The 26,375-nt window shown below is 37.9% G+C and overlaps 1 protein-coding gene across 18 annotated transcripts in view; it reads left to right on the top strand.

The window, feature by feature from the left end:
- The first annotated feature begins 1,850 nt into the window (after positions 1 to 1,850).
- The window catches only part of ttn.1 (titin, tandem duplicate 1), a 134,786-nt gene continuing 110,261 nt past the window's right edge, over positions 1,851 to 26,375 (top strand). For 12 of the 18 annotated variants that reach the window (XM_082176630.1, XM_082176627.1, XM_082176640.1 and 9 more), the window contains exons 1-40: positions 1,851 to 2,066; positions 3,706 to 3,809; positions 4,088 to 4,291; positions 4,387 to 4,674; positions 4,758 to 4,846; positions 4,927 to 5,135; positions 5,408 to 5,666; positions 7,398 to 7,463; positions 7,597 to 7,855; positions 7,961 to 8,036; positions 8,123 to 8,341; positions 8,616 to 8,758; positions 8,842 to 9,029; positions 9,136 to 9,366; positions 9,515 to 9,753; positions 9,875 to 10,083; positions 10,177 to 10,341; positions 10,458 to 10,626; positions 10,781 to 12,483; positions 12,580 to 12,861; positions 12,966 to 13,232; positions 13,371 to 13,643; positions 13,753 to 14,016; positions 14,113 to 14,373; positions 14,488 to 14,748; positions 14,847 to 15,110; positions 15,210 to 15,470; positions 15,568 to 15,828; positions 15,919 to 16,179; positions 16,262 to 16,403; positions 17,059 to 17,227; positions 17,326 to 17,554; positions 18,287 to 18,571; positions 18,676 to 18,801; positions 18,919 to 19,107; positions 19,680 to 20,159; positions 20,457 to 20,951; positions 21,274 to 21,318; positions 21,560 to 25,255; positions 25,669 to 25,947. In XM_082176630.1, the coding sequence (XP_082032756.1) occupies positions 3,719 to 3,809; positions 4,088 to 4,291; positions 4,387 to 4,674; positions 4,758 to 4,846; positions 4,927 to 5,135; positions 5,408 to 5,666; positions 7,398 to 7,463; positions 7,597 to 7,855; positions 7,961 to 8,036; positions 8,123 to 8,341; positions 8,616 to 8,758; positions 8,842 to 9,029; positions 9,136 to 9,366; positions 9,515 to 9,753; positions 9,875 to 10,083; positions 10,177 to 10,341; positions 10,458 to 10,626; positions 10,781 to 12,483; positions 12,580 to 12,861; positions 12,966 to 13,232; positions 13,371 to 13,643; positions 13,753 to 14,016; positions 14,113 to 14,373; positions 14,488 to 14,748; positions 14,847 to 15,110; positions 15,210 to 15,470; positions 15,568 to 15,828; positions 15,919 to 16,179; positions 16,262 to 16,403; positions 17,059 to 17,227; positions 17,326 to 17,554; positions 18,287 to 18,571; positions 18,676 to 18,801; positions 18,919 to 19,107; positions 19,680 to 20,159; positions 20,457 to 20,951; positions 21,274 to 21,318; positions 21,560 to 25,255; positions 25,669 to 25,947 (13,597 nt within the window). In that variant the 5' untranslated portion in view covers positions 1,851 to 2,066; positions 3,706 to 3,718. The remainder of the gene's footprint in view (positions 2,067 to 3,705; positions 3,810 to 4,087; positions 4,292 to 4,386; positions 4,675 to 4,757; positions 4,847 to 4,926; positions 5,136 to 5,407; positions 5,667 to 7,397; positions 7,464 to 7,596; positions 7,856 to 7,960; positions 8,037 to 8,122; positions 8,342 to 8,615; positions 8,759 to 8,841; positions 9,030 to 9,135; positions 9,367 to 9,514; positions 9,754 to 9,874; positions 10,084 to 10,176; positions 10,342 to 10,457; positions 10,627 to 10,780; positions 12,484 to 12,579; positions 12,862 to 12,965; positions 13,233 to 13,370; positions 13,644 to 13,752; positions 14,017 to 14,112; positions 14,374 to 14,487; positions 14,749 to 14,846; positions 15,111 to 15,209; positions 15,471 to 15,567; positions 15,829 to 15,918; positions 16,180 to 16,261; positions 16,404 to 17,058; positions 17,228 to 17,325; positions 17,555 to 18,286; positions 18,572 to 18,675; positions 18,802 to 18,918; positions 19,108 to 19,679; positions 20,160 to 20,456; positions 20,952 to 21,273; positions 21,319 to 21,559; positions 25,256 to 25,668; positions 25,948 to 26,375) is intronic. The other 6 variants (XM_082176633.1, XM_082176632.1, XM_082176642.1 and 3 more) reach the window with 5 other exon arrangements.

Genomic DNA, 26,375 nt, shown 5'->3' with positions numbered 1-26,375 from the left:
CCTTTTTCCTCAAGCCCTAAATGACTCAGAGGTCTAATTGGGGACATGGTTGTCCATCAAAATTCGGCTATTCTCTTCCAGAGCCAAACTGTCCTTGGATCTTTCCAACTATGCTCTACATTTACATTCTAAAGTGAAAACTACCAATTTATTAAGACATAATCCAGACGTTTAATCTGTTTTTCCTTTCTAAAATCAAAATGCTTTAAACCAAACACGTTCTGTGTGTGTGTGTGTGTGTGTGTGTGTGTGTGTGTGTGTGTGTGTGTGTGTGTTCATGTTTTTCTATCCCAACACATTCGCGACCTTCCATCATTACATGATTCAAAACCCACCCTAAAACATATCTTTTTGCTTCTTGTTTCTCTGATCCTTGACTTTATGATCTGATTCTTGTCATGTTTATCTTTTCAGTACAGAGAAGGACAACGATATATTGCCTTATTGATATTTTGTCCCACCCCTAGTAGGTTTAAGGGTAGGGTTAGTGTACAGTATAAAACCATCACATCTATGGAAAGTCCCCACAAGGATAGTAAATGTGTGTGTGTGAGAGATGAATATGTTCTGTTGAGAACGTGACCAGAGTGTTTTGCTTGGTTAGGAGTTTTATCCCACCATTCTCCACCTTCCCCTCGCTTTTTTGATGGTTGTTGTTAATATCTAAAATTTGGTTCATAATTATTATTTGGTAATAATTCATTCAAAACTATTTATTTTGTATTTCAAAAGCATTTTAGAGCCACCAACGTTCCACAAAGTGCCAACACCGCTTGTGAAGCTGAAGGAGAAGAATGCTGATCTGAATTGTGAGAAGGCTCACCTTCTGTGATAATCTGGTAAACAGTAAAAGTATATCGGATAAAAACAGTATACATTTATGTTTCAGGGATGTTCTTTAAACAGTCTTTTAGTTTAGCTTGTAATGTGTTTAGGGTGAAATGGCCATCATAACCTACTCCTTGGCATGATTTACCAATTATTTTTCTCTTTAAACTGTAAGCTTATGTTAGCTTGAGGCTAATGCTTTCAATTTCCATTGTAATACATGTCTTGAAACCCAGCTTTATAATATAATCAGGTTTAATCATGTTTAAGGTTTAATCATCAGGCTGGATATACTATGTGTCAGCATTTCAATATCATGGATAAATGAGGCCAGGCCAGGAGAATGTGAAAGTGATATTGCTTTTAAGATCAAAAGCTGATTTGGACACAGACAAAAAATTGAATAAAAACTTTTACAGTATAATGAGTAAATATGAGAAGTACATGAGCTTTTAGTGGTGTTGAATTTTATATCCCAAACAGTGACCACAAACTCTTGTTGCAAAAGCAGTGCATTTTTTTCTATTAACAGAGCCATTGAAACAAAGTTGTGGAATGTAATGTTTTGTTCAAGACTTTGGATGATTGTAACACATTTCAAAAATAGGCACAGTTAGCAAGCATTCTGTAACCAGTATATCCGTCCCTTGCAGTGGGGGTTGCCTTGCCTTGCTCTTCCTTTGAGTGACAGGGACAGCCAGTCTCTCCTTTTGGTCATCATTGATTGCCATAAGGGTTTTCAGCATTGCGTGTCATTGAATCGGGCATGAACATAACCATTTATTTGCATGAACAATGAATCCACATACCCAATGTAGTAAATAAACTCCATGGTGAGGCTAAGGCATATCAAGCTTGCATTAACTTGAGAGAGGGGGCCACTGAGTAACAGGTGTGAAGTTGCATAAAATGCATCGCTTTCCCATGATGCTTTGACCAATTGGGAGTGGCTTGAAAGTGATGATGCAGTCTAGGCTTGAGGTATATAAACTAAAACAACTATATTAGCAGTTCTGAGCAGTTGGAGCATTCCCAGCCTTGCCTCGGGTGTAGGGATTGCAAGGGAAAAGCAAAACTACATGGTCTAGACCCTGTGTAGTTTTGTTTTTTTGGGTTATAACGGGGCCCAACCGTTCTCACCTTGGATTTTCTGGAAACATTTTGGATAAGAGGATTGTTGCTGAGGCACTAGACACCTGGGCACAGTCCCATCAAGTATAGGCAGCCTTGTGATACAAGTAAGTGGCATTTACTCTGTAGAACACAGCCATTAAAGCCATCTTTCTATAAGCTACAATGATACATGCTTGCACACCTTTTTAAAGCAAAATAAAAGTGCTGTTGCTTACAATGTGCTATTTCATTGAGGTTTTAGAAGGGTGACGAGATAGTGTAGTCAATCTGTGTTACTTCTCAAGAATATTATAAAACATAATGACTCTCAAGGCTATTAAATGTTTATTTCGGAATAGCCAAGAATAGCCTGTGATAGCATTAGAGTGGTGACCTAGCTGGGCCATGATGTCTTTTTAAGGGAATCAGCAGCAGAGATATCAGTTGCACCTCCAGCTATGTGCCACATGGTGACTGTCAATCAAACAAGGGACAGATTATTTTTGGAGACTGCCATTTCTGTCATACTGAATATCAGCCTTCATACATGATGCCATTTAGTCTGAATTAAATTTGTATTGGCATTTTCTGTCTATTATTGATATTTATTACACAAATATTTTGACTGTGATTGTGAGTCATATTATGGACAATGTGTGTCCGCACTTACCTGTTGGTTTTCTGCATAAGGCTTATGATGCAGATGGCTTCTTTCTTTCTTTCTTTCTTTCTTTCTTTCTTTCTTTCTTTCTTTCTTTCTTTCTTTCTTTCTTTCTTTCTTTCTTTCTTTCTTTCTTTCTTTCTTTCTTTCTTTCTTTCTCATGTTAAGTAGTTAAAAATATTCCATTTCAACTGAGTCCATTTCCATTTGAGCCGAGTCATTTTACAAAGGCCATATCAAGTATGGTTTAATATAATCCAATCAAATATCTGGTTGTTTTAGATTTATATACAAGATCACACAGACTAAAGATAAATAATATTATATTATGTATGGGAAATATCTGTACAATACACATGTGAAGCTATTTGAAGCAGATATATTTATAGGTGAAGTTTTTCATTTAAAGCACTAAATCCTCATGGCTGTTTGATGACCAACTTTCAGAAGTTTGAAAATGTCTTCATACTTTGCTATTTTACTTAAACATTTACAAACTATTCTTATTTGATATTTTAAATGAAATATGTCCAAATGCATTGACTTAATTTGTGTATAGAAACAATAAGAATGCAAACTATTTTGCTGCTTATATGATTTCGTTTTTTAACATTGCATGTCAGATGTTACAAGAAAAAGGTCACCTAAAGCTCCTAAATTTAATCCTATTTTCTTTTCTTGCAAGCCAAAGATAATTTGAAACATTGGATACACCTAGATCCTATTATGCCAGATGTTTTAATGTTGAAATAGTTTAGTCGATTATGACTTTTTAGTTATGTTTTATTTTTATTAGCCTTATCTTACAGCTCACAGTTGCTGTTTAACACATTTCTAACATATTCAATTGGGTGCTTGACCTGACACTCAACAGCTTCGCTGTTCACAGTTCTCACAAATGACAGGCTGCTGATGACCAGGTGTCGGTGGGGGTAGGGGGTGTTAGTGATTAGTCAGTTCATTTCTTTTACAGCTAAAAATAGCCCTTCTAGTTTGTCATGTAACAGACAGTAATGCTGTTGTATTTCTAATTGATTCATTGGGCATTAAACAATTATCTGGCTGTAATATGGTGTTCACTACTCTGTTCTGTTCTTTTCTAGGGTGCCTTCCACCATGTCAACACAAGCTCCAACATTTACACAGCCGCTTCAGAGCGTTGTGGCACTTGAGGGTAGTGCTGCAACATTCGAAGCTCAAGTTAGTGGTAAGGACTGGTCAGGTCATTATTAACTGGAAAGATTTAGACTTTGCTATTTTAAGCCAAACTTCGTTAACCTAAATTTAAAATAAAAATATTATGGCTGCGAAAAAGAAATTACATCCAGTATAATATGAGTTAAAATTAACACATTGCTGTTTTGGTATTGATGAAGGGGTACTTGAGCTTTACTGATGAGGCTATGGTGTGATATAAGACAAAAATATTGAGAAATACTATTCTAGAATAGCTTATTAATAATTTCCTCTAATATTTTTCTATAGGTAATCCAGTTCCAGAGGTGAGCTGGTTTCGTGATGGCCAGGTTCTTACTGCTGCCGCTCTTCCCGGCGCTCAGATCTCGTTCAGCGATGGCCGCGCTGTTCTGATGATCCCCGCCGTGACAGCCGCACACAGCGGAAGATTTTCTGTGAGAGCCACCAATGGCGCTGGACAAGCCACGAGCACCGCTGAACTGCTGGTTACAGGTAAGTCATCACTTTTGTACTACAGCTTTGCACTTTTCTGTCAGTGACTTTTTATGTCAAACAAACATAAAACTATTTCTTTGCTTGCCTTAAAGCTGAAACTGCGCCACCAAACATCATTCAAAGACTACAGAGTATGACTGTGAGACAAGGAAGCCAAGTGAGACTGGATGTTCGGGTTACAGGAATCCCTGCACCTGTGGTGAAGTTCTATAGAGAGGGAGCTGAGATTCAGAGCTCTGCTGACTTTCAGATTGTTCAAGATGGAGACCTTTACAGTTTGTTTATTGCTGAGGCCTTCCCTGAAGATTCTGGAACTTATTCTGTCAGTGCTTCTAACAGCAGTGGGCGTACTACTTCTACAGCTGAACTTCTGGTTCAAGGTTTGGTTTTTATTTCCTAATGAAATAACTTGACATTTTTGTAATAAAGTGTGTTCCTTAAATATTTCCTTTTTTAATGCCAGGTGAGGAGGTTGCAGTGCCTGCAAAGAAGACCAAGACTTTTGTTTCAACTTCTCAGATTTCACAGACTCGCCAGGCTAGAGTTGAAAAGGTAGTTAACATTCTGACAAAATTACACATGAGGCTGACAGCAAAAGACCTTGTTAACTCTGTGTTATTTGTCCTTCACAGAGAATGGAGGCCTCCTTTGAGTCGACAGCCATGATGGAAATGGAAATAGAGGATGGTGATTTGGCTCACAAGACACCACCTCGTGTGCCTCCAAAGCCGACTTCCAAGTCCCCAACCCCACCAACAGGGGTGTCAAAGGTTGCAGCTACGCGCCATCAGTCACCCTCTCCTGTGAGGCCTGTTAAAGCCCCCATTCTCACACCTCACAGGTGAAGTATATTTTCAACATCATTACTACTTAGTAGTAATACCTTTACAAACCCTAAGACATTTTTAGAGTGCACATATTGCAGATAACTGAACTAAAATCAATAGTGAAAATGACTGATATATAATGGAAAGTCATTTGTTCCCTCACCCACATTTATGAAAATGTAAGTGTAAAGATTAATCCGTGTTCTGTTTATTTTTATGATACATTAAACATCTTTCTTGCATAGCATTTGTCCCTTGTTAATGTTTTTTATATGTTTTATTTTAGGCCTGCTTCCCCTTCAAGACTGTCTGTGTCCCCTATCAGACCAGTGAAGTCTCCAATGACTATACACAAACAAGTCGCACAGGCTGCAGATGTTCTGCCTCCTTGGAAGCAGGAGGGTTATGTGGGAGAGTCCAGCTATACCAGCATGACTACTGGGGCCTCATATGTTCAGACCTCCTCCACATTTGTCCATAAGGAGCAGCAATGGGAAGGTTCTTTTGCTATGCAGCAACAAGCCAGTGGTGTCGCTGTCAAAGAAGTAGGTCAATTTTTGCTACTATGTTCTCTAGTGGGTAAAATGTAACATTCTGTCTTTGTGATAATATGAAAGAAAAACTATTCATTACTTGCATTTTATTTTAAAGTAATGAATAATCAAAACATTTTAATTAAAAATAAAGAAGTGCTTAAAATATAATTTGAAATAAACAATAAAAGTGTAACAATATGTGTGTAGTCCCTGACAAAAGGTCATTTGGAGGTATTTAAGATAATTTATTTTCTACTGCAAACAGACTGAGTGGAGACCACACACATTATTGAGACTACTGTTACCTAAAGTGTAAAGGAATCCACATCAGAGGCAGTAGGGGGAGGGGTGATTGTTTTCACACCATTTTTCAGTTGTCACACCTTAAATAATCACACTTCATTTTGCAAACTATCCCAGCAAGTTTTACTAACTTGCAATTTTGAAGTTTAACTGATTTAATGTAATTTAACTGATATTTGATATATGAACTGGACATACGCATGTTCATAAATATTTTCTTCCATCTGAATAAATTTGCTCCACACTATTAATCCACATTACTGAAATTACATTACTTTTATTAGAAAGATAGTAAATCTAATGTTAAACTATTTTTTTTTTTTGTCCATTGCCAAAGTTTGTATTCATTCTATGTGCACAATATTTTCTACTTCTTGCTCTTAAAGTGCATATGCCTACAGACCTAATTGTTTCTAGAAGTTGATCAGTTGTATTTTTAAAAGGTTTAGTACTCACAACAATTTATTAATCATGTTTGTTTTGAATCTCTTGAATAGAGGTAAGCATGCACAGTGACAGACAAACAGTGAATCCCTCAATAAATATATTATAGCACCAACCTTTTTAGCCAGCAAAAATTTTAAATATAAAAATATAATATAAACACAAACTATACATGTGCATAAATGTGGATCAGATAACTAAAATATCCTGCTTTGTCAGTAAGGCAATAGTAGGTAAATGTAACTGAGCGTTTGACCAAACAGTGAGACTGATTTATTTGGTGTATATAAGCTGACTGTGATGGATGTACACAGTTGCTGAGCTCTAGATATAGCTTGTGTCATGTGCTGGTCTTATAATAGAATGATACAAAAAAGTGTGCCAAGAATTGGACACTGTTTGCCGTGAATCTATTTTACCAGTGAACAAACTAAATATTCTTTGACTTTGATCTTTCACATTGATCATTAGTATATATCTTTTGTAATATACAAAATTTTAATGAATTGCAATTCAGGTTGAATTTATATTTTGTTATAATAATACAGTTTATGTATGTAAAAAAAAAAAAAAAAAAAAAAAAAAAAAAATATATATATATATATATATATATTACAGGGGTCATCGCACAATCTTGTGGTGGTAACTTGGGACACACAGGTTTGTTGTGTAGATTAATTTTGTTAATCTGACTGAACATCTCAAATTAATCCAGTTACAATATCGCCCCCTGCCTTTTGACCGTTATGAGCACAACCAGTCCTGTACAGATCTCACTTGCTTCACTGAGGAATTTTTTCTCTTTTACCCGTTAATCATTGATCTCAAACCATTTATATTTTACTGTTACAACCTTCTGATTTGTATTTGCTTTTCCATCTCAACCACTCATGCTTGAAAAAGCTTGAATGAAAAAGCAGCAGAAAGATTATAAAATAATAATAATTATTTAATAATACATTTTCATTTTATTGTTTCTTTTTTACAATTTAGATTGTTGAGACTGCAGCAATCCCATCCCTAACAAAAGAGCAAGTGATGCCGCCAACTATTGTGGCTGTGAGTAAATGAGCACTCATGTACACATGAAAGTGTACAACACAGAGTGAACATTTAATTTTCTTAATTTTTAATATCTTGCCAGGTTAAAATATTTACTTAGATTTTGAAATTCTGTTTTTACTTTGCCCAGGGTTTAAAGAATGTGACTGTTACCGAAGGAGAGTCTGTGTCTCTGGAGTGCCAGATTTCAGGCCACCCCACCCCAGCTATTATGTGGTTCAGAGAGGATTACAGAATAGAGAACTCTATTGACTTCCAGATCACTTATGAAAGCAGCTATGCCCGCTTGGTGATCCGTGAGGCCTTTGCTGAAGACAGTGGCCGCTTCACTTGCACTGCTACCAGTGAGGCTGGAACTATCAGCACCTCCTGCTACCTGCTTGTCAAAGGTAAGATCATGAATCATGAAATAGACCATGAAATAAGACTTGGTTTGAAACAAAATGATCTGTGCGATTACAGACAAATTTTTACAGCTAATTTTTAATTTTCAGTCTCAGAAGACATTGAAAGCCGGGAGGATTTCTCTACTGTTACTGAACACATTGAAATGTCTGCTCAGGAAAGACAGTGAGTTGATAGAATCCTTTGTGGTATAAAACTATGTTAAATAATATAAGAATTTGCAATCTGAGTCCTTGGTGTTTCACAAACAGGGTTACAGTTGAAGCTAAAGAGGAGACAATGTCTGAAATAAGTGCAGTCTCTGAGCATATGGAAGCTGGAGCAGGTGTTGCCCCCTTCTTTGTGAAGAAACCCACAGTGCAGAAGCTTGTGGAGGGCGACAGCATAATCTTTGATTGCCAGGTTGGAGGAAGCCCCAAGCCTCATATTTACTGGAAGAAAAGTGGAATTCCACTTACTACTGGATACAGGTATGTTTTATACTGTACAAATATACACTTTCTGATCTGAATTGTTTGTAAGATATTGCCATACTTTTTCTTTTATGTGAATAAAAAGTATTTAGACTGGTTAATAATGAATTAGCAAATAAACAAATGATTTTTTTTGGTGCTGGTTTTATGTCTATTGCAACTTAGTTTCCAAAGTCTTTTTATGTATTGTCTTCTGCTTGAGTTCAGTTTCATGTGAACTATGATGCAAAGATATTAATAGGAATTAAACTCAAACTCATATATCCTCTAGGTACAGAGTAGCCTACAATAAGGACACAGGAGCATGCAAGCTAGAGATCTCCATGACATTTGCTGATGATGCAGGGGAGTACACCATCTTTGCTAGGAATCCATTTGGAGAGATCTCTGCATCAGCCATGCTGCTTGATGAAGGTTGGTTTTCGGGGTGACTATATATTATAAATTGCAATAGCATTTCAGATCAATTGTTTATAGTGTTTTTCTGCATTTTATAGAGGCATATGAGCTGTATGTGAAGAAACAAGAAGAGACATTCAAGACAGAAGTAACTACTATTATAGAGGAGCCAAAAGTGGCTGACATACCTGCTGTTGTTGAGACTGTAACTGAGAAAGAGCTGATGCTCGTACAAAGGAGGATGGCTCAACAAACCCAGATGATGCAGTCCTTCATTTCAGAGCAGGTATGAAAGGATTTGTTTTTCAATATTATTTTAACTTTATAAATCCTGAAAATCAACTTCTGAATTTACAAAGTGTGAGTATGAACCTTACAATGATATTTTACAGGAGTTCCAAATATCTAACTTGGAGCAGAGATTCATCCAAGAAATTGAGTTTAACCTACTCAAGATTACCTACCAGGAGTTGGTGACTGAGGATGGAGAGCAGTTGGATATGAGTGTTTCTGAACATGATGCTATTTCTCCTGTCTTTAATACTCCAGTTAAAAGTTACAGACTCAGGGAGGGAATGAGTGCAACTTTCCATTGTAGAATGACAGGAACCCCTCTCCCTAAGGTAAGATTAAATCGTTATGTTTACATACATTAAACATTCAATCAACTAAGCTAGTATAATTATTTTAACAATAACAAACAAGCACAATTGTACTGAAAATCATCAGTGCTGTTAGATGACCGGATTTTTATTATTATTTAAACTATAGATAACCTGGTACAAAGATGGCAAGCACATCATACATGGAGGCCGTTATCAGATGGAGGTTCTGCTGGATGGTAGAGCCAGTCTGCGTCTTCCTACGGTGCTGGCAGAAGATGAGGGTGTCTACACTGCTTTGATCAGTAACATAAAGGGTAATGCTGTCAGCTCTGGAAAGCTGTATGTGGAGGCAACTGGTGTAACACAAACACAGCTTCCTCAGCCAGGAGGAGTTCAAAGAATTAGGTAGGTTTTGACTAATCAATCTAAGAAAATTTCATAGTTTCTAATATCGCCATAGCAAATTACATGATATTATAATAAAATTGTTATTGGATTGAGATATTAAAAATCTTGCAATTTTCAGGTCCACATCACCACGCTCCACGAGTCGTTCTCCAGGTCGATCACCTTCCCGAAGACTTGATGAGACAGATGAGGCCCAGCTAGAAAGACTCTACAAGCCTGTGTTTGTACAGAAGCCCTCTTCCTTTAAGTGCTCTGAGGGACAGACTGCAAGATTTGATCTGAAAGTTGTTGGAAGACCCATGCCTGAAACTTACTGGTTCCACAATGGTTAGTGATCTGCATCCATAGGAGATTTTATAACAGTGACAATTATTTTGACTCCTGAACCATACCATGACAACTATAATTTGTTCATTACAGGACAACAAGTAGTCAATGACTACACCCACAAGATTGTGGTAAAGGAGGATGGAACTCAATCAATGATTGTGGTTCCTGCCATGCCTCAGGACTCTGGAGAGTGGACGGTTGTTGCTCAGAACAGAGCTGGAAAAACAACTATATCTATGACTCTCACTGTTGAAGGTATGGCATTATATACACTAATAATTCATTTATAAAATAACTTTCTATATGACTTCAGGCCAACTGCATTAATTATTTGTAATGAAATATTCATTTTACATTGTTATAATTTTCAGCAAAGGAAAACTTGGTGAGACCACAGTTTGTTGAGAAGCTAAGAAACATCAGCGTTAAAGAGGGTACTTTGGTTGAGCTAGCTGTTAAAGCTATTGGCAATCCCCTTCCTGACATTGTTTGGCTGAAGAACAGTGACATAATCTCCCCACATAAACACCCACATATCAGGTAAGTTTTCAGTCATGAAAATATAGCCTACTGGTTTAAGTAAATTCAAGTAAATGATCACAATGTTTGTTCCAGTGATGATGTGTATGTGTGTGTATATACAGTAGATAAAGCATTTCTATATTTCAGTTAACTGAATTTATTTGTTTATTAGGATCGAGGGTGGTAAAGGACAAGCTCATTTCAAGATTCCATCAAGTACAGGATCTGATAGTGCATGGTACACTGCTACAGCTATCAACAAAGCTGGCAGAGATACCACACGTTGCAGAGTTAATATTGAGGTGGATGCAGTACAGCCTCAGCCTGAGAAAAAGCTTGTAATTCCCAAGGGAACCTACAAGGCCAAAGAAATTGCTGCACCAGAGTTAGAGCCACTGCATCTTCGTTATGGTCAGGAACAATGGGAAGATGGTGACCTCTACGATAAGGAGAAGCAACAGAAGCCTCACTTCAAAAAGAAGCTTACCTCAGTCAGGCTGAAGCGATTTGGACCTGCACACTTTGAGTGCAGACTGACCCCTATTGGTGACCCGACCATGAATGTTGAGTGGCTGCATGATGGCAAGCCATTGGCAGCTGCTAACAGACTACGCATGATCAATGAGTTTGGCTACTGCAGTCTTGACTATGAAGCTGCTTATTCCAGAGATAGTGGTGTCATTACATGCAGAGCCACCAACAAATTTGGAGTTGACCAGACCTCTGCTACACTAATTGTTAAAGATGAGAAAAGCCTTGTTGAGGAAACACAGTTGCCAGAGGGAAGGCGAGGTCAAATAATAGATGAAATAGAGCGTATTGGCCATGAGGGTGGCCCCTCTGGAGTTACCGGAGATGATAACTTTGAGAAAACTAAGCCAGAGATTGTGCTACTTCCAGAGCCAGTAAGAGTTATGGAGGGAGAATCAGCCAAATTCCGCTGTAGGGTGACAGGCTACCCTACCCCAAAAGTCAACTGGTACCTCAATGGACTGCTCATCCGCAAGAGTAAAAGATTTAGACTTCAGTTTGATGGTATTCACTACTTGGAAATCGTAGACACCAAGTCATATGATTCAGGTGATGTCAAAGTTGTGGCTGAAAACCCTGAAGGTGTTACCGAGCATCTTGTCAAATTTGAGATTCAGCAAAAGGAGGACTTCAGGTCAATCCTGCGCCGTGCTCCTGAGATCAAGGCTCCTGCTCCTGCACCATCACAAGAGCATGGTAGAGTCTCATTTGAGGTTGTCAAAGCAGAGAAACCATCTGTAACCTCTAAAGAACCCAAGGAGGTGGTTAAGCTGAGGAAAACCGAGAGAGTGATCCATGAGAAATCAACAGAAGAAACAGAGGAACTGAGAAGCAAATTCAAGCGTAGGACCCAGGAAGGCTACTATGAAGCAATAACTGCTGTAGATCTGAAGTCCCGCAAGAAGGATGAGTCTTATGAGGGTATGCTAAAGAAGAGGAAAGAAGAACTTCTTCATCGCAACAAAGAACTAGGGCCTGATGCTGAGAAGAAAAAAGAAGAGGAGGGTAAACTCACCATTCCCAAAGTTAAGCCAGAGAAAATTGTGCTCTCTCCAAGCATGGAGGCTCCAAAGATCATCGAACGGATCCAGAGCCAGACAGTTGGCCTGGGAGATGAAGTACACTTCCGTTGTAGAGTCACCGGTAAACCAGACCCAGAATGTCAGTGGTTCAAGAATGGTATCTTATTGGAGAAGTCAGACCGGGTTTACTGGTATTGGCCAGAAGACCATGTCTGTGAATTAGTGATAAAAAATGTCTTAGCTGAGGACTCAGCAAGTGTAATGGTCAAAGCCATGAACATTGCTGGAGAGACTTCAAGCCATGCTTTCCTGCTGGTTCAAGGTAAAAATAAAATACTACTAGTTGCTGTTTGTATATTATCAGTACTATAAATGGTAAAAGTTATCTTGAGTCATTGTTCTTTCACTTTTCTTTCAGGCAAACAAGTAGTCTCTTTTACACAACTTCTAGAAGATCAGAATGCTAAAGAGAAGGACACCATGATGACCTTTGAATGTGAGACGAATGAGCCATTTGTTAAGGTCAAGTGGATGAAGAACAATGCAGAAATTTTCTCAGGGGACAAATACAGAATGCACTCTGACAGAAAGGTGCACTTCCTGTCAGTGCTGATGATTTCTATGAAGGACGAAGCCGAGTACAGTTGTGTGGTTGTTGACGATGACCACATAAGAACCAGCGCCTCACTTTATGTTGAAGGTTAGTAAAACACTTACAACAGTTTTATCTTCTCATCCAACTGTGTTGAATAGTTTTGAGCATTTAATTATTTGGTGAAATGTACAATTTGATGTCTTTTACAGGTGCACCACTTGAAATTGTAAAGAACCTTGAGAATACAGAAGTGCCTGAGACATACTCTGGAGAGTTTGAGTGTATTTTGTCCCGTGAGGATGCTGAAGGCACCTGGTATTTTGAGAACAAAGAAATCACTCCTAGCCTTAAATATGTTGTGTCTGCACGTCGTGGTCGTCATAGTCTTGCTGTGAAAGATGTTAAGAAGGAGGACCAAGGAAAATACACTTTCAAAGTGGAAGATCTTAAGACAAGTGCCTCCCTTAAGATGAAAGGTGATAATGAGTAAATTAGGATTAAATTATTTAAGTGCTTTTTATAAGCTGTGAACTTTTATATTAAAACTCATTTTAGTTGTCTGCTATAATTAAAAGTCATTTAAATCATATTTAAATATTTCTGGTTCACTCTAGTGCGTCCTGTGACTCTGATGCAAGGTCTTTCTGACCTGACAATCTGTGAGGGTGACATTGCCCAACTTGAGGTGCGATTCTCTCAGGAGAATGTGGAGGGCTCATGGATGATGAATGGTCAAGCCATCTCTGCTTCCAATAAGATTCACATGGTCATTGACAAATTTACCCATAAGCTTCTCATTGAGGACGCCAGTAAGGGTGATGCAGGAATGTACTCCTTTGTCGTTCCTGCTCAGGACATTTCTACAAAGGGAAAGCTAACAGTTCAAAGTAAGTCATCTTATTAACCATAAATTAATGTTCAGTGAGTTCTCAAACATTGATTTCCATTTTCATGAGGAAAGAGGCTGTTTTATTAATCATTTTGTTTCTTTTCCAGCTATTGGCTTCTTGACACCATTAAAAGACGTTTCCACAGTAGAAGGCACTAAAGCTGTCCTTGAGGCTAAAATCTCTGCTCCTGATATAACTGCAGTAAAATGGTTCCAAAATGACAAGCTGGTGACAGCATGTGATAGAGTCCAGATGGTTGTCAAAGGATCCAAACAGAGACTGGCAATTAACAGGACCTATGCATCAGATGAAGGACAATATAAACTGATTGCTGGCAAAGTAGACTCAACCTGTAAACTTTCTGTCCAGCGTAAGTGTCACTCAAAATTGTTCCAATATATTTCTTTCCTGTTTTAATTGTTTTAAAAGAGTCAATAATGATGGCATTGTTCATTGTGTTTTATAGCTGTATCTATTGTTAAGCACATGGAGGACTGCGTTTGCACAGAGACCCAGAATGTCAACTTTGAAGTGGAGGTATCTCATCCTGGCATTGATGCTCTCTGGACTTTCAAGGGTCAACCTTTAAAAGCAGGTCCAAAGTACAAGATTGAGGGCAAAGGTACACACTATAGTCTCACTGTTTTGAATGCCATGAAGGATGAGGAAGGAGAGTACATGTTTATGGCTGGTGAGAAGGAATCTAGAGCCAGGCTTATTGTATCAGGTATGTAGACATTCAAATTGTTTTTAAAATATAAGTACCTACTGTTTTGCCATGCACAAGGTGGGAATCATGTCATGTGTCTGAGTTGTTGCATTGTTTTTATTTCTCCACTAGGTGGTGCTATAAACAGGCCACTCCATGATTTGACTGTAGCAGAATCACAAACTGCTGAGCTGGAGTGTGAAGTTGCTAACCCTACTACAGAAGGCAAATGGCTCAAAGATGGCCACCCCATTGACTTCAGTGATAATATCATAAGTGAAAATAATGGTGCTGTTAGACGCCTTGTCATCGGCATCACCAGGCCACAGGATGTTGGAGAGTACACCTACCAGGTGGCAAACTCCAAGACATCTGGCAACTTGAAGGTTGAAGGTAAATTTTGTGTCTCTAGATTAGTTTACTGCAAATTATGTTATCTATAATAAATTAGAAGTTATTTATATGTATTTTCTTCCTTTTTTTTATCCAAGCTGTTAAAATCAGGAAGACAATGAAGAACCAAACCGTTACTGAGACCCAGGAGGCAGTATTCAGTCTTGAACTCACCCATTTAGATGTGAAAGGATCCCAGTGGATCAAGAATGGTGTTGAGATTCATCCAAGTGATAAATTTGAGATAACAGTTGATGGCATGGTTCACACCCTGAAAATCAAGAACTGCAACTCCCAAGATGAATCAGTCTATGGTTTCAAACTTGGAAAACTCTCTGCTAATGCCAGACTAAATGTTGAAAGTATGTTTTTATGTTTTTAATTATCTGTCAAGTATACAGTTATTTAAATCTGTCTGCTGTTATCAGATGTATTTCAATACCTTTAAATCTCTTTTATAGCTATCAAAATTGTGAAAAAACCAAAGGATGTGACATCACTGCTGGGGGCAACTGCCTCATTTGAGCTGAGTTTGTCCCATGATGACATTCCAGTTAAGTGGATGTTCAATAATCAGGAGCTCGAGGCGAGTTCAAATATTAAAATACTGTCTGAGCGGAAAGCCCACAAACTTGTCATTCAGAGTGTTGAAGGTCACTTGGCAGGTGAATACATTGCTGTGGTCGGGCATCTGCACTGCAGTGCTCATCTTCATGTTGAATGTAAGTATCTGAAGATTTTTTGTAATAGTGTTCAACTTAAATGTGCAAATTTGGCATTCTAAATATGTTTTAACTTTCATATATTGCATATATTCAGCCTTGAGAGTCACAAAACCTCTGAAGAACATTGAGGTTCCAGAGACCCATGTGGCCACGTTCGAGTGTGAAGTTTCACATTTCAATGTTCCATCCACCTGGCTGAAAAATGGAGTTGAGATTGAGATGAGCGAGAAGTTTGGAATTGTGGTGCAGGGCAAACTTCATCAGCTGAAAGTCATGAATGCCAGCCAGGAGGACATTTCAGAATACACATTTGTGTGTGGAAATGACAAAGTCTCTGCTACCCTGACTGTAAAACGTGAGTAATTTGTATGCTGTCTGTAAACCTAAAAGAAATATAAAGTTACTATAAACAGCATATTCACAAATGCAATTTCAAATCTTTCAGCAATTCTGATCACATCCATGCTTCAGGACATCAATGCTAAAGAAAAAGACACTGTTACATTTGAGGTGACCGTCAGCTTTGAAGGCATCACCTACAAATGGCTGAAGAATGGAGTAGAAATAAGATCCAGTGATAGATGCCAAACTCGCAGCAAACAGTTCACCCACTCTCTCACTATCCGAAATGTTCACTTTGGGGATGGTGGAGAGTACAAGTTTGTGGCTGGATCTGCTGAAACATCTGCAAAACTATTTGTTGATGGTTAGTTTTGTTTTTCTATTGACAGCTGCCTTTATGATTATATAACCTAGTAGATTGGCTAACAAAAATCTGTGTTCTCCAGCTCGTGTGATTGAATTCACCAAGCACATTAAAGATATAAAGGTAACTGAGAAGAAGAAGACTATATTTGAATGTGAGCTCTCTGAACCCAACGTCCCTGTGATGTGGATGAAGGATGGGCAGGAGCTTGAGTTGTCTGACAGGTATGGCTTCAGATTTAATGCAATTTAAACGCCAAAACAAAAACATTTCTTAATATCATTAATCATATTATATCTGTGTAAGACATTAAGACTTGTAAATAATACATTTAATTTCTTTTTGATAGATTAATGCTTAAAACAAAGGATGTATAATAATAGTCTAAATATATCATGCACTTTTGCTTCTTAAAGGGATAGTTCACCCACAAATGAAAATTCTGTCATCATTTACTCACCATCAAGTTGTTCCAAACCTGTATGACTTTCTTTTTTCTTCTGAACACAAAAGAAGATATTTTAAAGAAGGTTGGTAATTAAACAGTTGCTGGTCCCCATTGACTTCCATAGTATTTTTTTTTTCCTACTATGGAAGTCAATGGGGTCCATCAGTCGTTTGGTTACCGACTTTCTTCAAAATATCTTCTTTTGTGTTCAGGAGAAGAAAGAAAGTCATACAGGATTGGAACAACCTGAGGGTGAGTAAATGATGACAGAATTTTCATTTTTGGGTGAACTATCCCTTTAAGTACCTTTATCTTGTTCTAAGGATGTTTAAATATTTTTATGCCAAACAAGACAACAATTTATTTATATTTTTTTTGCAGTCTAAAGATCTCTACTGTGTCCATAATATGTTACTTCCTCGTTGTTTTAGGTTCAAAGCCACCACTGACAAATTCCTGCAGCGTTTGATGATCCAGACAGTTCGCATGTCTGATGCCGGAGAGTTCTCTGTGGTTGCTGGTGCAAGTGTTTCCAAGGCAAACCTCATAGTGGAGGGCAAGGATGTCCGCATCTCTGAGCCTGCTGAGAAGGACATCACTGTAACTATCCTTTGTCTTATTACAGTCACATGTTAAAAGTTAACATTACCATGTGTCATGGTGAGATCACTTTTTTTCCTCTTTTTCATGCTTCTCAGGTGGTTGAGAAAAAGAGGGCTACATTTGAGTTTGAAGTTAATGAGGATGAAATTGAAGGTCGCTGGCTGAAAAATGGTGTTGAAATTCAATCTTTTGAAGAGCGCTTTAACTATGTGACAGTTAGAAAGACACATCGCTTGACAATCACTGAGACTTACAGAAGTGATGCTGGAGAATATACATTCATAGCAGGAAAGAACAGGAGCACAGTCAATCTACATGTCCAGAGTGAGTGTACAGTTCAGATATCTATAAATATATTTAAATAAATGTTCAGTTTATTTTGCATACATATTTACACTGCCATAAAAAAATAAAAAAATAAAAATAATATATATATATTACTGAACACATATGCTGTAACATATCCTAGCTTTTTACATAAAATATTCAGATGTAACCCCCTTTGTAATTGTTAACATTTTAGGGGATCAAATACTTATTTCACTCGATCAAATGCTAATCAATTTATAACCTTTATATAGGCTAATGTGTTTTTTTCCCTGGATTTTTTGGTTGATATTCTGTCTCTATCCGTTAAAATAAGCCTATCATAAAAATGATAGACCATTTCTTTGTAAGAAATGAAGTTTTGAAACAAACTTACAAAATCAGCAGGGGGTCAAATAATTATTTTCCCCACAGTATATAAATATTGTAGAAGCCGCGATACTTTTTTTTTTTTCATTTAATTAAAAAAGAAAAGAAAAACAAATCTGAAATAGATTTTTTTTTTGTAACAATGGAAAAGTCTTTACTGTCACTTTTCATCAATTGAATGCATTGTGACCCAAACTATTGGACGGTAGTGGGTATATCCAATACTTAATCAGAATATATGTCTTCAACTCTTTCTGTCCATTGCATACCAGTATATTCCAAGAGCATTGAACCACTACATTAAAGTGTGATTTGTGAAGCTGATTGTCTTGGCCTAACATGTGTCTTGATTTAATTCAGTCCCTGAGCCTCCTCAGATCATCAGGCACATGCAGCCCCTGTCTGTTGAGGCTGGCAAACCTGCACGCTTCTCTGTGGAGGTGACAGGAATTCCTCAGCCTCAGGTGTCCTGGTATAAGAACTCTCAGGCCCTGTCTTCTGGGTTCAAGTGTAAGTTCCTGAGGGAGGAAAATGAGCACATATTGTTGCTCATTGAAGTCTTCCCGGAGGATGCAGCTCAGTACAACTGTGAAGCTAAGAATGACTATGGAGTAGCCACAAGTTCTGCGTCACTTAATGTGGAAGGTAAGCTTATTTTGAGACTGTTATTTAAAACCAATATTAGATACTGGTTTAAAACTCTTTCATATAACCAATATTATCAACACAAACATAACTTCTGTGAACAGTTTCAGAAGTGGTTTCTCCAGACACTGTGGCCCCAGTGTCTCCACCAGTAATTATTACCTCGCTGCAAGGTACCTCTGCTGAAGAGGGAGAATCAGCCAGATTCCAGTGCCGTGTCGCTGGAGATGGTAAGGATCAACCCTGAGCATTAAACAATTGTGGATCATAGAATATTTTTTTTAATTTTCAATAAGCATGTAGAATTTCCTTCTTGGAGTTAACAACCATTCGTTTGATGTGTGCAGATCTGAAGATTACCTGGTACTGTAGAGATAAGGAAATTGTGAAGTCTGACAACTTCAGAATGTCTCAGTTTGATGATATCTGCCAGCTCGAGATCTCCAGAGCATATTCTCCAGATGCAGGAGAATACACATGTGTTGCACGCAATTCTGGAGGAATGGTCTCTTGCTCTGCAGTTTTGACGGTCAATGGTATGTGCAAACCTTTTAAGTTCCTTGTCTTCTCTCAAGACTATGCCATCCATTTCTTGTTGAGCAACCTGACCTTTGTTTTTGGTTTGTCTTTTTTTAGCATGCTCCATTGCTTAATACAGGTTTTAGATGTCATGCATGATGGTCAGATCATTAACTTTAAATACACTTTGGACAGTCTTGGCATAATGGATTTCTATGACCTTACCAAGACCAGGCCCCATTATTCTTTACTGTGCATGTGAAAATCACTGTTTTCCAACTAAATTCATTGATCCATCAGGCACAATATAGAAGAAACATTAAAAGATACAAATTGCATCACCTCTTTCTCATTATTGAGAAACCTAACCACAGACCATTAATAACTTTATTTTCAATGAATAGGTTTTTTTTCTCAAAAAACAGCACATTTTGCTTGTCATCATCCTCATGGATTTTGAGAACTCATCTATGGAATTCTTCCATCTCTCACTACCTTTACCCTACAGTGATGATGATCTATTATTTTTAAACTTTAAATGGCAATTTGACATTTACAAATGTCTAATGTTATTCTTTTTATCGCTCAGATCTCAGTGTGAGAACAGTAGGTAGGCAAAGTGTTTCGAGCACCGGAATGACTCATTCGGAGATGGTCACCTCCCAGACCATGAGTGAGACTCATTGTTCCACTATGCAAACTTTTGAAAGCATTTCTACGGTGATGATGTCCACAACATCTGTTAAAAGCATAGAGGTCCAACAAGTTACCTCTGTGGAAGAATATTCTACAAGCCCCGTTTTGACCCAGAAAATGAGTGATGTAATTGTCGGCCTGGGTGATGTGGCTCAGTTCAACTGTTCCTTCAGTGGACAGCCATTTACTGAAATTGTATGGGATCATAACGGAAGGACAATCACAAATACAGAAAGGGTGCAGTGTGTACATCAAGGAAAGCTCATTTCTCTCATGATACTCAATGTCCATCTTGGGGACCAGGGACATTACTGCTGTACTGTTAAAAATAGAAATGGCGAGAATCGAACGTCTGCACAGCTCACAGTCGAAGGTGGTTATAGTTTTTTTGTCTTTGATGCTCATTTCCTCCCATCTGCTTCCTGCTGGTGTTTTTTGTTAATCTAAAATATGTTTTATGTGGCTATAACCAACTTTAATTTTTAATTGAATTTACAATGTAATATCCCATGTAATCTATTTTAATACTTTAAATAGTTTGATCTTTCACATGCCTGGCCTAACATCATCCTCCATCTTACTAACTTTTTTTGTTCTTATCAATGCTAAAATATCTTGCTGAATTACTGAATAATCCCTAATAAATTTCCCTAACTTTATTCTCACTCAGCTAAAGAAGCGAACCCCAAAGAAACCCCCGTACCCTCCGATTCTATCAGTAAATCTTCTAAAACTGAAAATGAGTCAAGTAAAAAGGGCACTGACCAAGAAAATCAGGAGTCCCTGCAGAATTTTGGAGCCCTGACAACAAAGTGGCAGATAAGCCGACATTACAATCCTGATGTTATCCCTTTGTTGGAGCGTGACATATATGATGCAATTCAGCCAGAGTTCCTTGTGAAACTGTCCCCAGAATTCCTTGCCAAACAAAGGGAGAGTGTTTCTCTTTATTATGTAATCAAAGGAAGCCCCTCTCCATTCGTTGTATGGCTACACAACCAGTTGAATGTTGAAGAGCCAAGGTCATACTCCTTGAAACATGATGGGCCCTTGTGCTACTTAAATGTAAAGAATATCGTTTCTGAGCAAGGGGGCACACATTCTTGCAAAGTTATCAATGCTGCAGGAGACAAAACATGCAGCACTCATCTCAGAGTGAAGACAGGTTGGCATTTGCATGCTTTGGTCTTTACCACCTTTTATGTTAGCCCTGGGCACACTTTATATTTACTCATATGTCCACTCTTATAAGTAGAATGACAGAAAAAAGAGAATGTGACGTCTTAAAAAAGGGAAAAAAATCACAACATGCAAATGTTGTTTCTAAAAGAGTCTGACAGATACTGCAGTGGACACCTGTCATGGGTGCTCTACAAGGGAGATTTGGTCCATTTTCATTATGTTTTAATAAGAAGAAAACACAGACACTAAAACACTGCACAGAAACTTTGCTGTCACATATCTAATATTTGTTTGTGTTTTCACAGTGTCTAAAGTGGATGAGGAGGCCAGTTATGAAGAAGAAGCAAAAGGTAAATGAATAAATACAAATTATGGTGACTTGTTAGCTTTTGTTTACTTCATTTAATTTTGTTGTGAGGCTTTTATTTATTTTTGTTCTTTATACTTTTGTAAAACTTTTTTTTAAATGTAAATTTAGCATTTATAATGAATCTGCAGTTTGTTCCCTCCACTAACAGAGTGTTTTATTTATGTATTTTGTAGATATTATGATATATATTATGACAAATACCATTATCATTTTTTATTCAGTGTTTTCTACCTCGACTATATCAACTGAGGAGGACTCTTGCGCAACAAGTCTTCATTTAAAAGAAAAAAGCAAAACGTTTGAACTCCAGCCAGAGTCTAAATTACTTTCAGAGTCATTAGTGAAAAAACCAGAAAAGCCAGTTTTTTTAACCAAATTCTCATCAGCAATTGCAACTGTTGGAAACACAGCTAAGTTTACTGTGATTGTGTCTGGATTTCCTAAGCCAGTTATTCAGTGGTACCACAATGACCAATTAATAAAGTCCTCATCTTTTTATACATTATTACAAGAGAAGGAAGAACACACTCTTGTCATAACTAAAATTACCAAAGAGTTGGAGGGACAGTATTCTTGCACAGCGAGTAACCGATTTGGCAAGTCAACATGTACTTCCTATCTTCATGTTAAGGTGAAGGACACAAAGAAACAAGAAGAGACCATTGGGCAGCCTCCATATTTTGTCAAAGCAATTGAGCATGTGCAGTGCGCAGTTGGGAGCCATGCTCTCCTTGAATACACTGTAACAGGAGTTCCACTTCCTGATGTTCAGTGGTACAAAGGTAGCAATCATTTGCAGCCTAGCAAATACTGCATCATTGTGAACAACAAAGATGGGTCTGGCTATTTAAAGATATTGGGCATTCAACAAAGCGACAGTAGTCTTTACTCTTGTAAGGCATCTAATCCTTTTGGAGAAACTTCTTGCAGCGCAGAACTCATTGTATTCTTGAGGACTGTTTCAGCATCTGAAGTCACCGAGTCACATAGTGTCAGCCTTCCGGAACAAGTAAGAACTAGCCTTCAGCAGGGACACCAGATGGCTTGCACCATTGCCACAAAAGACAGACAAACTGTTACAAATGAGCAGATAGATACTTTGCATGTTTTAGATGTATCTACAGCCACTGTTCAAATGGAGCAGGTAACTCACCAAGCTGCATTATTGCAGTCACATGATGTGCAGGAGAGAGTAAAAGTTGCCCCTGCCCAGGCAAACCCAGTGGTGGCAACTCCTCTGAAACAGCTGCATATGGCTGCAATGATCTCTGCTGTACAAGAAAATCAAGGCTTTAGTGAGCAGCACTGTGATCAAATTGTTAGTCCAGAAGTCGGAGAGCTTGAATTGAGTTTTGAGGTGCCCTCAAAACTTATGTCTGCCATTTCAGAAAGTACTATACCTCTTAGCATAGTGAAAGCTGAGGATTTGATAAAAAGTGAAACAGAAAAGATCCACACAACTTTAGCACCAAAGGTTATTGTTAGTAGTCATCAAGTTGAAATGAAGCTGCCAATTCTACGAGAGAAATGCACAACAATTAAAAGCCCTGAAGAGATGAAAAGCTACAAAATTACCGAAGGGGTTAAGTTATTGTATACTGCAACATCATCAGAGAATGTAGCACTTACAGAATGTCATGCTTCAGAGCTAGCAACTGTTGAGTCCATTGAATGTTTAGCAGAAGAGGAACGAGCCAAACCAGTGCTAACGTCAGTTATTGAAACTGAGCACACTCTTTTAAAAGAAAAACCCCTTGGAATGCATAGACCAGTAGAGGAAACTGCTCAGCTCTCTAAAGATCCAATATTAAAATCAGCCCTGATTATTGAAGAAAAGAACAAGCTTCAAGCTGACAAAACCACTGGAATACCTGTCCTGGAGCATCCTTTTTCAGTCCATTCCCAGAAGGAAAAGGATCAGGTGCTTAATTTACAGCTTATCAGTGACCAAGACACTCTTCTGTCTGAAGTCAGATTTACTTGTGAGAAGCCAGATTTGGAACTGGCAGATGTCAGAAAAATGCCAGTTCTTTTACACACAGTTTCATCTGATGACCAGAAAACAGTTTTCTATGAACAAGCAACACAGTGTGCATCCAAGGATACCACAATGGTTGTAAAGCCTAGTTTAGAGGTTTCTGCCCAATTACATCTCCACTCGGTGCAGTCGAAAACCTCTTTATGTAAAGAAGGGTTAGTTTCAGTTGAAAAACCAGATGAACAGAAAGCCACCCAGAGACAAGAAAAAGACCGTAAATTTGTAGCCACTAAAGAAGAACGAGTAGAACTAACATCAGATTATGCAGAAGGTCTTGATGTGACAGTAGAAGGTCTTAAGATTGAGCTCAAAACAGAAGCCAGACCTTTGAGTGTTCTTCAGGTAGTCTCACAGCCTGTTCCACTTTCAAAGGAAAGCCCTATTGCAAGTGAAGTCAAGCCACAAAGTGCAATTTTGCAGAAAGAGGACTGGTGGAATAACATGCATGCAGCATCAGTGTCTGAATCTCATTCTATAGAAGAGGGACTCGCAGACAGTTTCAAAGCAGTTGAGAAATTCACTTGTAAGACAGATGTAGAGCCTAAAGTACCTGTTCAGTCTTTGCATGTAGAGGAAAAATCCATATCAACAGAAAGTTGTGTTGCTCTTGTGGCTGCTGAGCAAGACTTTGCAGTTCAGATTCAAGAAGGTCAGTCTGTAAGACAGTCAGTACTTGTGGAGGAAAAACATTCTCTGACAGGTGAAATGTCTGAAGGATTTACCAGATCAGAAACAACTAAAATAGACATTACAACACAGCCATTAGAACCGCTTTTAGTTAGTGAATCACAAGAAAGCACAACTCTTCCAAAGGAACTTACCTTTGTAATTCCTGTACCAAAATCACACAGCTTGAACATCAAACAACAGTTGAAAATGACACTTCAGTCTGCTGTGGCTTGTGATCAGCCTTTGATTTTGGCAGATGTAGTGCAAAGTTTAGGAGTTGTGGAAGTAAAGGAGGTCAATGTGCGTATGGAACCAAACCACATGCTGTTCACTTACCTTATTACAACTGCTGGTCCACCTATAGAAATTACAATTGTCTTTGAGGGTGTATACCCTCAGAGAGCGGCTCTTAAAGACGAACTTCATGCTGCTTTCTACTCTATGCTTAATCAAGAGAAACTCGTCTTCAGCTCTGAACAGTCAAACATCTTAAAACTTGACAGACCTGAGAGATCTCTGGATAGCAAAGCATCTTCATATCCATTATCCTCAGCAATTTTAACAGAACATGTTGAAATGTTTACAACACCTAAAAAGCAGTCTGCAGCTCTGCAAACAGAAGCTCAAGTCTCTTTGCATTCTGCAATGACTCAAAGGCAAACTGCTATCCAGGAGTCAGAGCACCATGTGACCCAGAAGGCTGCAGAATCAAAAATGGAGATGCACAATTTCAGTGTGACCGAATGCATGGAAATTAAATCCATTTCATCTGAACATTATAAGAGGGAGGTGTGTGTTTCAGATATTACAGTTGATGCACCTCCTAGACAGATCACGGTGGAAGAGTCTATGGATGTTCTTATTCAAGAAGACAAAAGAGAGGAGGTTGTAACAGAGGATATTTTAATTAAGCATTTGACAGAAGAGCTCCTTTTTGAAATACCATTAAAAGACATTACTGCAGAAGAGAATTCCAAAGTTACATTGTCTGTGAGAATAAAAGGTGTAAAAAGTGTAAACTGGCTTTTGAATGGAGTATTGATCAAATCTGGCAAAGAGTTCAAATGTTTAAAGGACAGTGATTCTTACACACTAGTAATCAACAAAGTTATCAAGGTGAAACATGAAGGGGAATATACCTGTGAAGCTGTGAGTGAAGCTGGCAAGATATCATCATCGTCATCATCAAGGCTCACTGTTGTCTCAAGAGGTTGGATTGTGTGGATTTTGTCATCTTAGATGAGATAGATCATTCTTAACAATTCAACTCAGACCATCACTAATTAACTAGTTGGCACCGCTACATCATCTTTCCATTACTTCGCCATTTCTTTAAGAATAAAATTTAAGCATACATTATGTGTGCTAAATATCTTTTCACCCTCTTTCAGTATAATGGCACATTTTTCATCTTCTAAGTTCTTCAAGCATGACCATGTCATGTGTGGCTCTTCATCACCTATTTTCTAACGTTCACATCATTATTTTTTTCATGTCATCCCAGGATTACTATCATTCCTACCTTTCCATTTCTTATGCATCCTGATATATCACACAACTCAGTAGTCCTATTATTGTCAATGTATAATTTTTTTTATATTTTTTTGTTGTTGCAAATTTCAGTGCCTCCAGTTTTCAAGAAGAAGTTTTATGACATGGAGAGCAACATCGGCAGCCCAGTGAAGTTTGAATGCGAGATTGAAGAGACACCTAATGTTACCTTCAAGTGGTTCAAGTCTGGCTCAGAAATTAGACAGAGTGACAAGTTCAGGATCATCAGCTGGCAAAGCACATCATCTCTGGAGCTGCTCAACCCAACAAAGGCCGAAATTGGTGAATACAGCTGTTGTGCCTCAAACAAGCACGGTAGTGACACCTGCTCTGCTAACCTGAACATCACTGGTGAGTGAACTGGTTTTGACATTATATTCTTTGCTTTTGCTGCTGACAAATATTTAACAAAGGTTACTGATTTTTAAGGGTTCAGCTTTTTTTCTGTCCTTGAAATCCAATCTGCACTCTTGTGTATGACCGAGTTGTGTATGTTTTGTAATCATATATAAGCAATATATGATTCGTCTTAAATTCTTTCAAAGTGACTTTTAAATCACTGAATTCATGTCCAAATCTTTCAAATTCTTCCTTTCAATATTATTCTTTTTTTTCCTTTTTTTTTGCTGTTTTTTTATTAATTTTTTATTAATACAAATAATCCACCTGGGATCAATATTTCCACCTATCTCTATAACCATGTCTGAACCACACATGTGGAAATGTGATGTTTTAAGATCTATCCCAATTCATATTTTTTTCTTTTTTCTTTCAAAAAT

This window comes from Leuciscus leuciscus (genome assembly GCF_965113295.1).
Source record: "Leuciscus leuciscus genome assembly, chromosome: 7".
NCBI classification, from domain to species: Eukaryota; Metazoa; Chordata; class Actinopteri; order Cypriniformes; family Leuciscidae; genus Leuciscus; species Leuciscus leuciscus.
This window is presented reverse-complemented; position numbering and strand designations above follow the sequence as displayed.